The 12,498-nt window shown below is 43.7% G+C and overlaps 1 protein-coding gene across 1 annotated transcript in view; it reads left to right on the top strand.

Annotated features, from left to right (window-relative positions):
- Positions 1-12,498, top strand: part of P4HA3 (prolyl 4-hydroxylase subunit alpha 3) — a 34,869-nt gene that overhangs the window by 11,247 nt on the left and 11,124 nt on the right. The window contains exons 4-7 of the mRNA XM_007448094.1: positions 1,732-1,881; positions 6,364-6,415; positions 8,297-8,460; positions 8,703-8,879. Coding sequence (XP_007448156.1) covers positions 1,732-1,881; positions 6,364-6,415; positions 8,297-8,460; positions 8,703-8,879 — 543 coding nt within the window. The remainder of the gene's footprint in view (positions 1-1,731; positions 1,882-6,363; positions 6,416-8,296; positions 8,461-8,702; positions 8,880-12,498) is intronic.

Genomic DNA, 12,498 nt, shown 5'->3' with positions numbered 1-12,498 from the left:
TCTTTCCCTTGTAGTGTAGTTTTTCATGGGTTTCAGTTTTATGAGTGTGTCTTAATTCCAATTCCTAGGTTTGGAAGGTCTACAGAAGGCTCACATACTGTTCTCATGTGGGTATTATAACCTAGGGTACCTAAGTACCAAGGTTACTAGAACCAACCCCCACCCCATCCTAGGCAGCTTCAGCATCTGCTCATAAGCTTATTACTTGGATTTTCAACTCCTTTTTTACTTCTGGTACTTGGGTATTTTTCAGTCTTTCTTGAAAATATATAATTAAATGCTTTTTATATTTTATTCAAAATTTCTAAGTCTTTGTGGTTGGAAGGATTCCAGTTATCTCAATCTGCTGTATTGCTGAGACTTAAAGTTCCTCATGGAAATCTTAATTAAATAAATTGTTAACAGGAAAAGTTCAGTCATTTTTTATTGTTATTCTTCAACTCAACGTTTTTACAAATAGAAAACTTAAGGACCAGAAAGATAACACAGCAAGCTAATGGCAGATGGGGGATAGGAATGGACTTAACTGTTCAGGCGGCAGAGTTGCAGTATCTCTAGGTTCTGCCCTATTTTTCTGCCTGCTGGAAATTATACCTGAATTAGAAAGAGGCCTTCCAAATCTGTGACTTTATAATCCCCTGCTGTCTCCAACATCAACTTGCAGGAAATTCCACCTGCAGTTCTGGTATTCTAGGTAACTGTAAGCTATTAGGAGACGGGAGCTATGTCTAGTGCGTGTTGCCATATTCCCCCCATTCAGACATTTAATATAGGACAGATCCACTGAGCTCTCATAACGTTCCAATGTCTACCTTCATTAAGATGTCTAATGCATTATGTCACAATTATTGGTTTACTTATGTGCCCCTTGATTGACTGTAAGCTCTTTAAAGGCAGGGACCACCAGGTACATTGTAAATACTCAGTAAATATTGAATAAATAAATGATTGCTTTTAATCCATTCCTCACATTGTTACCAACAGCATCTTCCTGAAAACATGACAGTCACACTCTAATTAGCTTAGCCCCTATTGCCTTTTTTTTTTGCTGTACGTGGGCCTCACACTGTTGTGGCCTCTCCCATTGTGGAGCACAGGCTCCGGACGCGCAGTCTCAGCGGCCATGGCTCACAGGCCCAGCCGCTCCGTGGCACGTGGGATCTTCCCGGACCGGGGCACGAACCCGTGTCCCCTGCATCGGCAGGCGGACTGTCAACTGCTGCGCCACCAGGGAAGCCCCCCTATTGCCTTTTTATGTTTATTTCCTGCTTCTCTTCGCCTTAGACTATAGCCACAATATACTGCTTGAACACATTCTTGCTTTTGGCTTCTGTTTCTACCATTCCCTCACCATAAAATGACCTTCATTCCAATCTCTGCTCATGGAAATTCTTTTCCTTCTTCAACGAAGGCTCATCTCAGATGGCACTTCTTCCGTGAAGCTTTCTGAGATTCTCAAGCATTCATGCCATTCTGCCCAGTGTTATAATTACTTGAGTTCATATCTCACATCTTCCCAGATTATAAATTCTTTAAATGCAAGAACACTTTATATTCTCCATGCCTAGTACATTGTCTTGTATATAATAGATGCTTAATATATTTAATTTAAATGAATTAGAGAGAAAACTTGCCTTCTTGGGTTCCAAAGGCCCTCCACTCTTTGCAGTATCATTTCCTTTCTCTACCCGTGGACTAAGGCTTTAGTGACGGTACTTATGCTCCCTGCAGGTGGCCTATGACATGGGAGATTACTACCATGCCATTCCATGGCTGGAGGAGGCTGTCAGTCTCTTCCGAGGCTCTTACGGAGAATGGAAGACAGAGGATGAGGCAAGTCTAGAGGATGCCTTGGATCACTTGGCCTTTGCGTATTTCCAGGTAGGGGAGTTAGCAGGAGGCTCACTGCTTTCATCACAGTAAGCGTAATGCTTTATATCTGCTTTACAATTTTCTAAGCATTTTCATGTCTCTTAATTTATTTCGTCTTCCCAACAGGACCAAATGTGAGTCAAGCAGGGCAGTTGTTTTGTTATTTCCCTATTTCTCATGTGAGTAAACTGAATCTCCAAAGAATTCCTAGCTTGTCACAGAGTTCACAGAGCTGGAATTAGAGCCCGAGTCTGTCTGATTCTTCATTAGTACTCTTTCCAATGTACTGACTACTTTAAAGTCATCGTCTTCCATGTAGGAGGCAGTCTCTTCCCTGTAGCAGCAGCAGCTGCATCCACAAATGTTTAATAGCTTCATAGTCAATGCAGATCGCTCTTTTGCCCCCTCAACATTTCATAACTCGTCCCAGATATTATGCCATGATACTGCCAATGTCAAGGAAGAAGTTTGATTGTTAGCCTCTCCCGTCTGCAGTCAAGTCCAGCTGTGACGTGAATAGTGTCTGGATACACAGCTGGTGCCATTGGTCCAGAGCATCAGCTCAGTACCTCCTCCAGCTGTTGGTTTTCTTTGGCACTGTTGATCTATAACCTGTTGTGCCCCTCGTGAAAGCTCGCCTACATGTGGGAGCTGCCATCCTTTGTGTAGCTAATCCCATTTCCCACCAGAGTTGTACAGTCTTCAAGAATAGGCTGGAGGGCTTCCCTGGTGGTGCAGTGGTTGAGAGTCCGCCTGCCGATGCAGGGGACACAGGTTCGTGCCCCGGTCTGGGAGGATCCCATATGCCGCTGAGCGGCTGGGCCCATGAGCCATGGCCGCTGAGCCTGCGCGTCTGGAGCCTGTGTTCTGCAACGGGAGAGGCCACAGCAGTGAGAGGCCCGCGTACCGCAAAAAAAAAAGAAAAAAAAGAATAGGCTGGAAAAATCACTACAGAGCCAATTCCCTAGAGTTTCCAAAACTAATAAACCATTTCTGCTCCATACATTCCTTTTCCTTTATCCCTTTTCCTGAGAAAAGGGAGGAGGATGTGCGTGGTCCAAACCCATGTGTTGCTGCCAAAACAGCAGTGCAGCAAATAGACCTGTTCCTCTCATGCAAATTCCTGGTAAGTGGCTCTTTGTTGTAAAACTTTCCAAGGTGCTCTTCCTAACTCTGCTGCTTAATTGCTACATACTAAAGCTGAAACAGAATCCCTGTGATGCAACAAATGGCGAGAAGTTATTGAATTTTAATAGAAGAAGAAAATGGAGAATTGATGTGGAGACTCAGAGAAGATAAACTAAAGCAGCTCACCCTGAAAGACAGAATTTTAAATACAGTGTCTGACTAATTGTTTTGGTATTTTTCCCCTATGATGACTTAGATTTCTCCTCTTCTCACTTGTAGACTCTCCCTTTCCACAATCATGCTTTGGTACATTTTATTCATCTTACTAGGTGTAGCTCAAATGTCACCTATTTCGTGAAGTCTTCCTTAATTCTCCTCAGACTCTCCTTCTTTGTGCTCTCATAGTACATTTTTTTTTATCCCACAGTAATAGAACACATTGGCATCATCTTATGGACAATTTCTGGTCCCCTTTTTACCCTTAGTAAATTAGGGATAAATGTCCCTCCATGGGCCTTACATTATCATATAAAATTATATATCTATATATACCATGAAAAGTATAATATATATAATATTATATATAGTACTATTATTATTTAATTCTTTTTCATGATAAATTTTAGTGAAAAATCATTTCAGTAACTACTAATAATGAGAGACAGTAGAGTGTAGTAATTAAACCATAGGCTCTGAAGTCAGGCAGACCTGTGTTCAAATTCTGTGAAAACTTGCGCAACTTACTTAACCTCCCTGGACCTTAATTTTCTTATCTTTAAAGGGAGATAATAATGATGCTGTAAGAGTGTGGAAATAATTTTCTGAATAACCTTCTGAGTTTTTGTCTGAGACCTGTAATGTAAGACAGATTAACAAAAGGAACAATAAACATAAGTTAACTAACAGGAGACACCCTCACAAATGGAGATTTCCTTTATAAATGTAAATTTGCCTTACAAAAGGGCAACTTCTACTCTGGTTTGAAAAACTTCTCCCTTATCTGTTGTTTCTCAAAATAATTAGCTCAAAATAATCTTTATGCCAAAGAGGCATATTTTAGGGTGGCATATTCTGCTACCCTTCAATGCTTACCTCAGAGGGTTGTCATGAGGATTAAATGAGCTAATACATGTAAAGCCCTTAACACAATTTATGACACATGCACTCAATAAATGTAATCTATTTTTATATTATACACAGTATATATTCTCTTTTTTCATTTAACATTAGTGTACACATTTCCAAAGGAATTTAACTGGGACATCAAAAGTAACTCTTTGTTCTTGATAAAATATTTTACCTTGTGATAAAGCCCTTGAGTTTTAAAAATATGTAAAATTGTATTTTAGTTCTCTTCATCTCATAAGGGCTTGAAAATCTATAACCCTGAATTAATATCTGACATTATAAGATATTAGATTACTTAACTATCCCTGTGTTAAGTACATAACAGAATAATTCATGATATTAAATAATTAGAAACAATCTATATGCCCAAACAATAGCAGAATGGTTAGATTGTTTGTGATGGAGCTTCTAAATGGAATAAGATGCAGCCATTGAAAATGCTGTCTTGGGGCTTCCCTGGTGGCGCAGTGGTTGGGACTTGAGCTCCCAATGCAGGGGGCCTGGGTTCGATCCCTGGTCAGAGAACTGGATCCCACATGCATGCTGCAACTGAGAGATCGCATGCCACAACTAAGGAGGCTGCGTGCTGCAACTAAGGAGCCCACCTGCCAAGGCTAAGACCCGGTGCAACCAAATAAATAATTTAAAAAATGGGGCTTCCCTGGTGGCGCAGTGGTTGAGAGTCTGCCTGCCGATGCAGGGGACACGGGTTCGTGCCCCAGTCCGGGAAGATCCCACATGCCGCGGAGTGGCTGGGCCCGTGAGCCATGGCCGCTGAGCCTGCGCGTCCAGAGCGATGGTAAATTAAAAAAAAAAAAGTGTCTCTCTTGTACACCCATGTTCATAGCAGCACTGTTCACAACAGCCAATAGGTAGGAAGCTATCCAAGTATCCATTAACGGATGAACGGATAAGCAAAATGTAGTGTATACATACAATGGAATAATACTGAGTCTTTAAAAAGAAGGAAATTCTAACACATGCTACAACATAGATGAACCTTGAGGACATTATGCTAAGTGAAATAAGCCAGTCACAAAAAGACAAATACTGTTTGATTCCATTTATATGAGGTATCTAGAATAGTCAAATTTACGGAGACAGAAAGTAGAATGATGGTTACCAGGGGCTGAGAGGAGGGGAGAATTGGCAGTTGTTTTTTAATGATTAGAGTTTCAATTTTGCAAGATGAAAAGACTCTGGAGATTGGTTGCACAACAATGTGAATATATTTATTATTGATACTACTGAAACTATATACTTAGAAATGGTTAAGATGGTAAATTTATGTTTGTGTTTTTTACCACAATGAAAAATAATAATTAAAAAATGCTGTCTCTGAAGATTATGTAAAGATATAAAAAGTACTCCTGATTACACTGTAGAGGAAAACAATCAGGATATGAAAATGTATAAGAAATATGATTGTAACTATGTAAACACTATATATTACCCAAAGTGCTTGAAATGCCTGGGTTTCAGTGTAACATTTTCCCCCTATTTCTCATATGTTTTATAGTGTTCTTATTGTTACTTTTATCATTAAAAATGAATTTTTTCACATGCAAAAATAAAATGATCAGAGGGAAATACAGTTCTAGCAGCTCATCATCATTCCATGGCACTCAGAGCAGGATCACAGCCCACCCTGCCTAGGTTCTGTTCCCCAGGTTTGTCTGGAAATCCCCTGTTTACTTTTGACCACGTGTAGCCCAAGGTTGAATGGCTGCAGGGAGAGTCATTACTATGCAGTGGGAACGGTTCAGGTTTAGTTCTTCCTTTGCCTTCCTCTAACTCTGTGGACTCTCAGAAGTACTGAGCCTGGAGAGCAAATTATATTTTTAGCAGGGTTTTTATAGTTCTATATTAATTTTAATAATAAAATATACCAAAATAACAACACCCTACAATTACATGGTTTTGCATGCTTTGAAAGACTTGAGGGCATTTTAAGACAGTTTATTTTCATTTATTTTTCTCCATTCCCTGGTAAGGGTGTTAATAAGTCATTTGTAAATGAGGAAACTGAGGAGACCTGATTTGGATCAGGGCTCAAATCCTGAATTAGGACAGAGAACCTCTACATTTTAGTCTGCAGCTCATTTTAATGAGTCTTACTAGCTACTCTTGGTAAGAATATTTTATAGTTTTTTTAAAACTCCATGTAATGGTTCATCAGAGGAGATATCCTTAGTGCGGTTAACTCTTTCTTTTCCTTTTCTTTCTTTTTTATAGGTGGGAAATATTTCCTGTGCCCTCAGCCTCTCCCGAGAGTTTCTTCTGTACAGTACGTAACGATAAAAGATAACTACAGGTCTGACTTACTGGGAACTCCCTCCTGCTCTTGGCCTTTAGTCCTTGCAAATGAAACACAGCTGTCCATTTTTATTTTTCTAATTTCATAATCCAAGGCACATTTCTAATTTTTGATTAAATCTTACATATTGATTAAGAGTTTTTAAGTTAGTTAGAAAGCTAAGAAGAAGATATCAACCTGTCCCCTTCCTCCACCACCCCCATCCAGTCATATATATTAGTGTTGCTTCAGTGGAGAACAAGGCCGAGATTGGGAGCCAGTTTCTTTAGGGACATTTGAAGATCCAGGTGTCGGGAGCAGACCTGGGAACGAGTGCAATCAATGAGGGCTGTGTGTGCAAGAAGGAGAGCGACTCAGCAGGGATGTTCACTTTGGCTGCTCATAGAAAGATAGCAATTATTCTCTTTAAACCAGAGCTCACTTTGCTATGCAAGCATCCTGCCCAGTTGGCCACAGAGTTCAGCTTCAGCCCTCTTCAGGCAGCGCCTCACCAGAGTAAAACTGGGAGGGAGATTTACTAGCTTAGCTCTACTTGAATATTTATGCTTAAAATGTTGGTGGTAGATGGCGTCCCAGGTTTTCTTTTAATAAGATAGTTAGATACTAAAGTAAGATACATAATCACTATTATGTTTTAATATTTATGAAGTATTTCATGTAGGATTTCACTGTCACTTTCTAATGAATCCATTTAGTAATGTTATTCCTTCCTGATAATTTGGCAAACAGTAGGATAAGGAAGTAGCTGTGTGGTCTGGAAACACGTAGACAGTTAGTGGTACAAATTGATGACCCAACCTCTCTTTATTTCTTTGTGCTTTATCTATTAAAATCTCTGCCTCTCCCAGAGAGCCCAAATTGTGCACTATTATAGGTGGATAAGTAGGACACAGCAAATTGAGATTCCTGGTTCCATAAGTGGTTTTGCAATATTTTTGTTGGTATTTTGGGCTCATCATTTCCATTCCCCCAAACTTCATTTCTTCTCTGGTTAAAAAAGGATGGTAATTTCTGTCCCCTCCTTTGCCAGAATAATGGTGGTGGTGGCAGTGGTGGTTAGAAGGACATTGAGCTCCTCAGAGAAAGATGCTTTGTGAGCCTTACAACAAGTCAGCACCTCCTTCTGAGATGCACTGAGAATCATGCACAGAGGCTAGCAGGCCACGGGTAGCTCCAATCCATGGGGGATCTGCAGCCAAAGCGGGCACAAACAAGACACAAGACCCCTGTAGGAACCTAGGCTAGAACCAACGTCTAGAACCCCTTTGTCCCATACTGCTCTGCTATGTCTAGGCCAGTTAGGGATTTTTTGAAGGATCTGGTAGAGCTGGGAATAAATTAGCTTCCAGTTCTCTAGGGAATAGATCGGGTCTCTCTGCTATAGGCTTTGGCTCTTTGAACTTCTGTTTCATAGCACTTCCTTGTTCTGTTGTGTTGTAAGTAGTTAATGTGTCTTTTCTCCATTAGACTCTCAACTCTGGGAGGTTAGCCTCTAGCACAGTGTCTGGTACATAGTAGATGTTCACTGGAGAGTTGGTGAATGAATAAGATATTGAAGCTTCTTCCCTCTACACAGAACTGACCATCACACCATCCTACAGCCACATCCTCATGATTCCTTGGTCTAAGAGTGTTCCTTCAGATCTACCAGGCCCTACTCAGTCTTTTTTTTACTGCCAGGTACTCTCCTGGGAGTGAGGGCCTTACATCCTCCTGTGCATGGACACAGAGAGTTATTTAGGTGTCCAGTTGCTGGTCACGTGTGACAGTGAAGCTATAGGAAACCTTGGCGGCACTCTTTGGGACCACTGTTTGTTAACCTGTGTTATTCCCTGATCCGATTTCTTCCAGGCCCAGATAATAAGAGGATGGCCAGGAATGTCTTGAAATACGAAAAGCTCTTGGCAGAGAGCCCTAACCAGGCCGTAGCTGAGGCTGTCATCCAGAGGCCCAACGTACCCCACCTGCAGACCAGGGACACCTATGAGGAGTTATGTCAGACCCTGGGTTCCCAGGTAGGATTTCTCAGGGAATGAAAAATGGAACAGGCTCGGATAGAGGGAGAAAAGGTAGAATTGGGACGATGTGAGGGGAAAGGCTGGTGCACTAAAAAAAATAAATAAAGCTCACTTGGACAGCATCAGTGACTGAATTCTGAATCTCCTGCATTCCAGGCTTTTTATGCTGTAGTTCCCCTAAATCGGTTTCCGCTCCTAGACCCTTCTTCTCTTACGCTGATTCTAGTCTTTCCTTTCAGCCTACTCACTACCAGATCCCCAGTCTCTACTGCTCCTATGAGACCAGTTCCAGTCCCTACCTGCTGCTCCAGCCTGTCCGGAAAGAGGTCATCCACCTGGAACCCTATGTTGTTCTCTACCATGACTTTGTCAGTGACACTGAGGCTCAGAAAATTAGAGGCCTTGCAGAACCATGGGTGAGTGTCCCCAAGGCCTGCCAAGAACTTCCCTTTGTTTCTTTATATGACTGGTGTACCAAAGTGTGAGAATAGGCAGCCTGAACAACTAGATACTTCACCTGTTCAGGAGTTCAAAATACCAGCCATTCCATAAAACTAATAAATGGTGAAAAAAATCACAGTAGTGGTTGCCTCTGGAGGGTGAGGACTGGCTGAGAAAGGATACAAGGGGATTTTCTGGGGTATTGAAAATGTGCTGTCAATGTCTTGTTAGGGATGTGGAGTGCATGGCTGGATGCCTTTGTCAAAACTCAGCAAATGGTACTCCTGAGATCTGTGCATATTATCGTATATAAATTTAACCTAAAAAAATTAATGGAACCCCCCTCCCCCAATATCAGTCATTCCATATACGTGGAAGAGGTCTACAACAGCAGTAGAGGTCGGCTTCATCCTCCCATTGCCTGTCTTGCGCTGGCTGCAGCTCCGCCCCGTGCTGTCTTCCTCTGGGACCCAGCCTAACAGAGCAGCCTCTTTTTGGAACACTGCCGTCTCATGCGAGAGGGAAAAGGCAGAGATGGCAAACTACTAGCTGGTTCTTAAAGCTTCTGCTTGGGGCTTCCCTGGTGGTGCAGTGGTTGAGAGTCTGCCTGATGATGCGGGGGACACGGGTTCGTGCCCCGGTCCGGGAGGATCCCACATGCCGCGGAGCGGCTGGGCCTGTGCGTCCGGAGCCTGTGCTCCACAATGGGAGAGGCCACAACAGTGAGAGGCCCGCGTACCGGAAAAAAAAAACAAAAAAACAAACTTCTGCTTGGAAGCACCAGGCATTACTTCCATCCACGTTTCCCTGGCTAAGGCACAGCGTACAGCTCACACTGCAGTCAGCAGGGAGAGTATATCTTATTCTCCCATGGAGAAGGCTCTGCACCAAGCTTGATGTTGATGCAGAGGGGAGTTTAGTCCGTCAGGAAGTGTGGCAAATATTTAGAAAAATCATGCAGTCAACCTCACCACTATAAGCATGTTACCTCTTTACAAAGGGTACATTAAGATGGTCTCAGAACTACTGTGTCAAAGCAGACATTGTGGCCTTCACGGTGTGCCATTCACCCTGGCAGCCAGGCTGTCACTCACCTGCTGTGTACCAGACGCTGTACCGGGTGCTTGGGCTGTTACGAGGAGGTTAAATATTGCTCGCTCCCATTTAGGAGCTTCCTGCAGAATGGGGAAAACACATTTACAGTGCACTGTGATACGTGCTGTAATAGAGGTGTGTGAGGGAGTTGTGCTACGGCAGCCTAAAAAGGTGAACCGTCCTCTGAGGGAAAGGCAGGGAAAGGCAGTCGGGTGAAGAGCAATTGGGGGAAGGGGGAGAGTTAGAAACAGAGAGGGCTTCTCTGTGGACCTGAGATTCATCAGAGTGAAAGGTGGCAAAGGGTATTCCAGGGAGACAGACAATCTGTGCACGGGCCTGCTGTGTGGTGTGTCCAGAGTACGGGGAAGCTCGGGGGCTGAAGTGTGCAAGGGAGGGGGTGCAAGGTGATGGGAGAAAAGGCTGCAACGTGAGACACAATTAGAAGCGCTGGAAGTACCAAGCTGGGGAGTTTGGATTTTATCTCGAAGGCAGGCGGGGAGCTGTGGGACAGTGTGAAACAGGAGAGTGCCCTGATCAGGTCTGCAGATTTTGAGGAAGTCTCTGACAGCAGACATGGATTGGAGGGAGAAAAACAGCAATAATAATTTTATCTAAAAGCCCTTCAGAGAAATCTGGAATCTTTGTACAGAAGGTTTCTGAAGCGATTAAGCTCCCCTCCCTGGTGAATTGGAACGATGTATTTTCAATAGCTTTGGCTTCTCAGTGAGCCAGCGGGAGCGTTTGGCCGCAGCTCCTTTTTCCTCAGGGCAACACTGTTGCTGTGGTAACAGGACAGGCGGCCCACTCGGAGATGTTCATTTAATCCCTTGTAGCCAGGTCATCTGTTTGGCACGCACAGATCTTGCCACTCTCCCTTCCTCCAGAAGCGTCTCGCTGGGGTTGCTGATCCCTGTCTGGTCTTTGGCTCACCCAGGAATAAACCCGGGGTGTGTGTGGTACTGGCTGCCCCGTGGGATGCAGCCACCTCAGTGGCTTGTGTTGAATTTCTCTGCTCCTCTTCACTGTGTGTTTCTCAAAGAAGCATTTCTCTGCTCTCTCATCACTCCTCCCCCATCTGCATCCTGCGCATCCTTGAAGACTCAGCTGAAACCCTATGCCTCTCTTGGCCCCTATCCCTGACCACTTTGGCCCACTTTCATAGATTCTTTCAGGAGGAACATTTTTTCAGAGCACTTTTTGGGGCAACATTCAGTAACCTCCCTCCTCTGAACTCAGTTTTTGTCTCCACCTGTTTGGTAATTTCATTTATTCTGCCATTTACGTGTTGTCTGGAATCATGATCAGTTTCATGGGTTAGCATCCTGTCCCCCCGGCTAGACTGTAAACTAGCAGGGATCATATGTTGTCCTTGAAATGCCTGGCTCCATATTAGACTCGTTGTAGCCAGAGCAATTTGCAAAGGGTCACATCTGACTGAGTCAAACCCTCACTTAAACTCTTTAATGGGTCACTTTTTTTTTTTGCGGTATGCGGGCCTCTCACTGTTGTGGCCTCTCCCGTTGCGGAGCACGGGCTCCGGACACGCAGGCCCAGCGGCCATGGCTCACAGGCCCAGCAGCTCTGTGGCATGTGGGATCTTCCCGGACTGGGGCATGAACCCGCGTCCCCTGCATCGGCAGGCGGACTCTCAACCACTGCGCCACCAGGGAAGCCCTAATGGGTCACTTTTGCTTTCAAATGATTACAGAGCTCCTTGGCCTGGCTGCTGCCACTCCCTCTGCAGCATGTTCCCATTATACTGACACCCTAGCCACCCTGAACAACTTGCATCTCCATGAACAGGCAGTGCTCTCGCTGGCTCCTCACACACTCTTCTCTCTGCCTGAACCACTCTTCCCTTGGGTTCTTTTCACCTGTGTGATTCCAGTTGTCTTTTGGACATCCTGGGAAGCCTTCCTGTCCTTCATAAGAATGCGCTAGATGCCCCTTCTCTGTATTTCCATAGCAACCTGTACTTGTCCATTAGGGCCCCATTGGATGCCTTATGTCTGGTTTCCTATGTTGTATTTACAATGCATAGCACAGTGCTTAGCACAGAGAACGACCAGTAAGTATCTTCCCCCCAAATGAATGACTTGTAGGTGCACAGTAAATAATTCTTAAAGGAATTAAATGCAGTGTGGCTCTTTAACGGAGGGGGCGGGCAGGGTGGAGTGCAGATTCCCTAGGATTTGTTTTTAAACCATTGATGTTGTCCAAAAAGAACAGAAGGGACTATCTCTCTATGAATCTCTCCTTACTCCTCTATGAATGGCTCAGGAGAGGATGCTGGCTAGAGGACTAGAAAGAGACAATATCAGTCACATACAGATTCCCTGCATCCTAGTATTGTAGAGGGAGAGGCTGAGAAGGACTACAAGAATGTATTGTTCCCATGCTGCATTTTATAGCTGGGGAAATGGGTCCAAGCAAGGCAAGAGCCTTTTCCAAGGTTGTCTACCTGGGAACAGTTTAGTGTTAGCATACATGTTAAGGTAC

The sequence above is a fragment of the Lipotes vexillifer genome, unplaced genomic scaffold, assembly GCF_000442215.2.
Source record: "Lipotes vexillifer unplaced genomic scaffold, Lipotes_vexillifer_v1.1 scaffold640, whole genome shotgun sequence".
NCBI lineage: Eukaryota > Metazoa > Chordata > Mammalia > Artiodactyla > Lipotidae > Lipotes > Lipotes vexillifer.
This window is presented reverse-complemented; position numbering and strand designations above follow the sequence as displayed.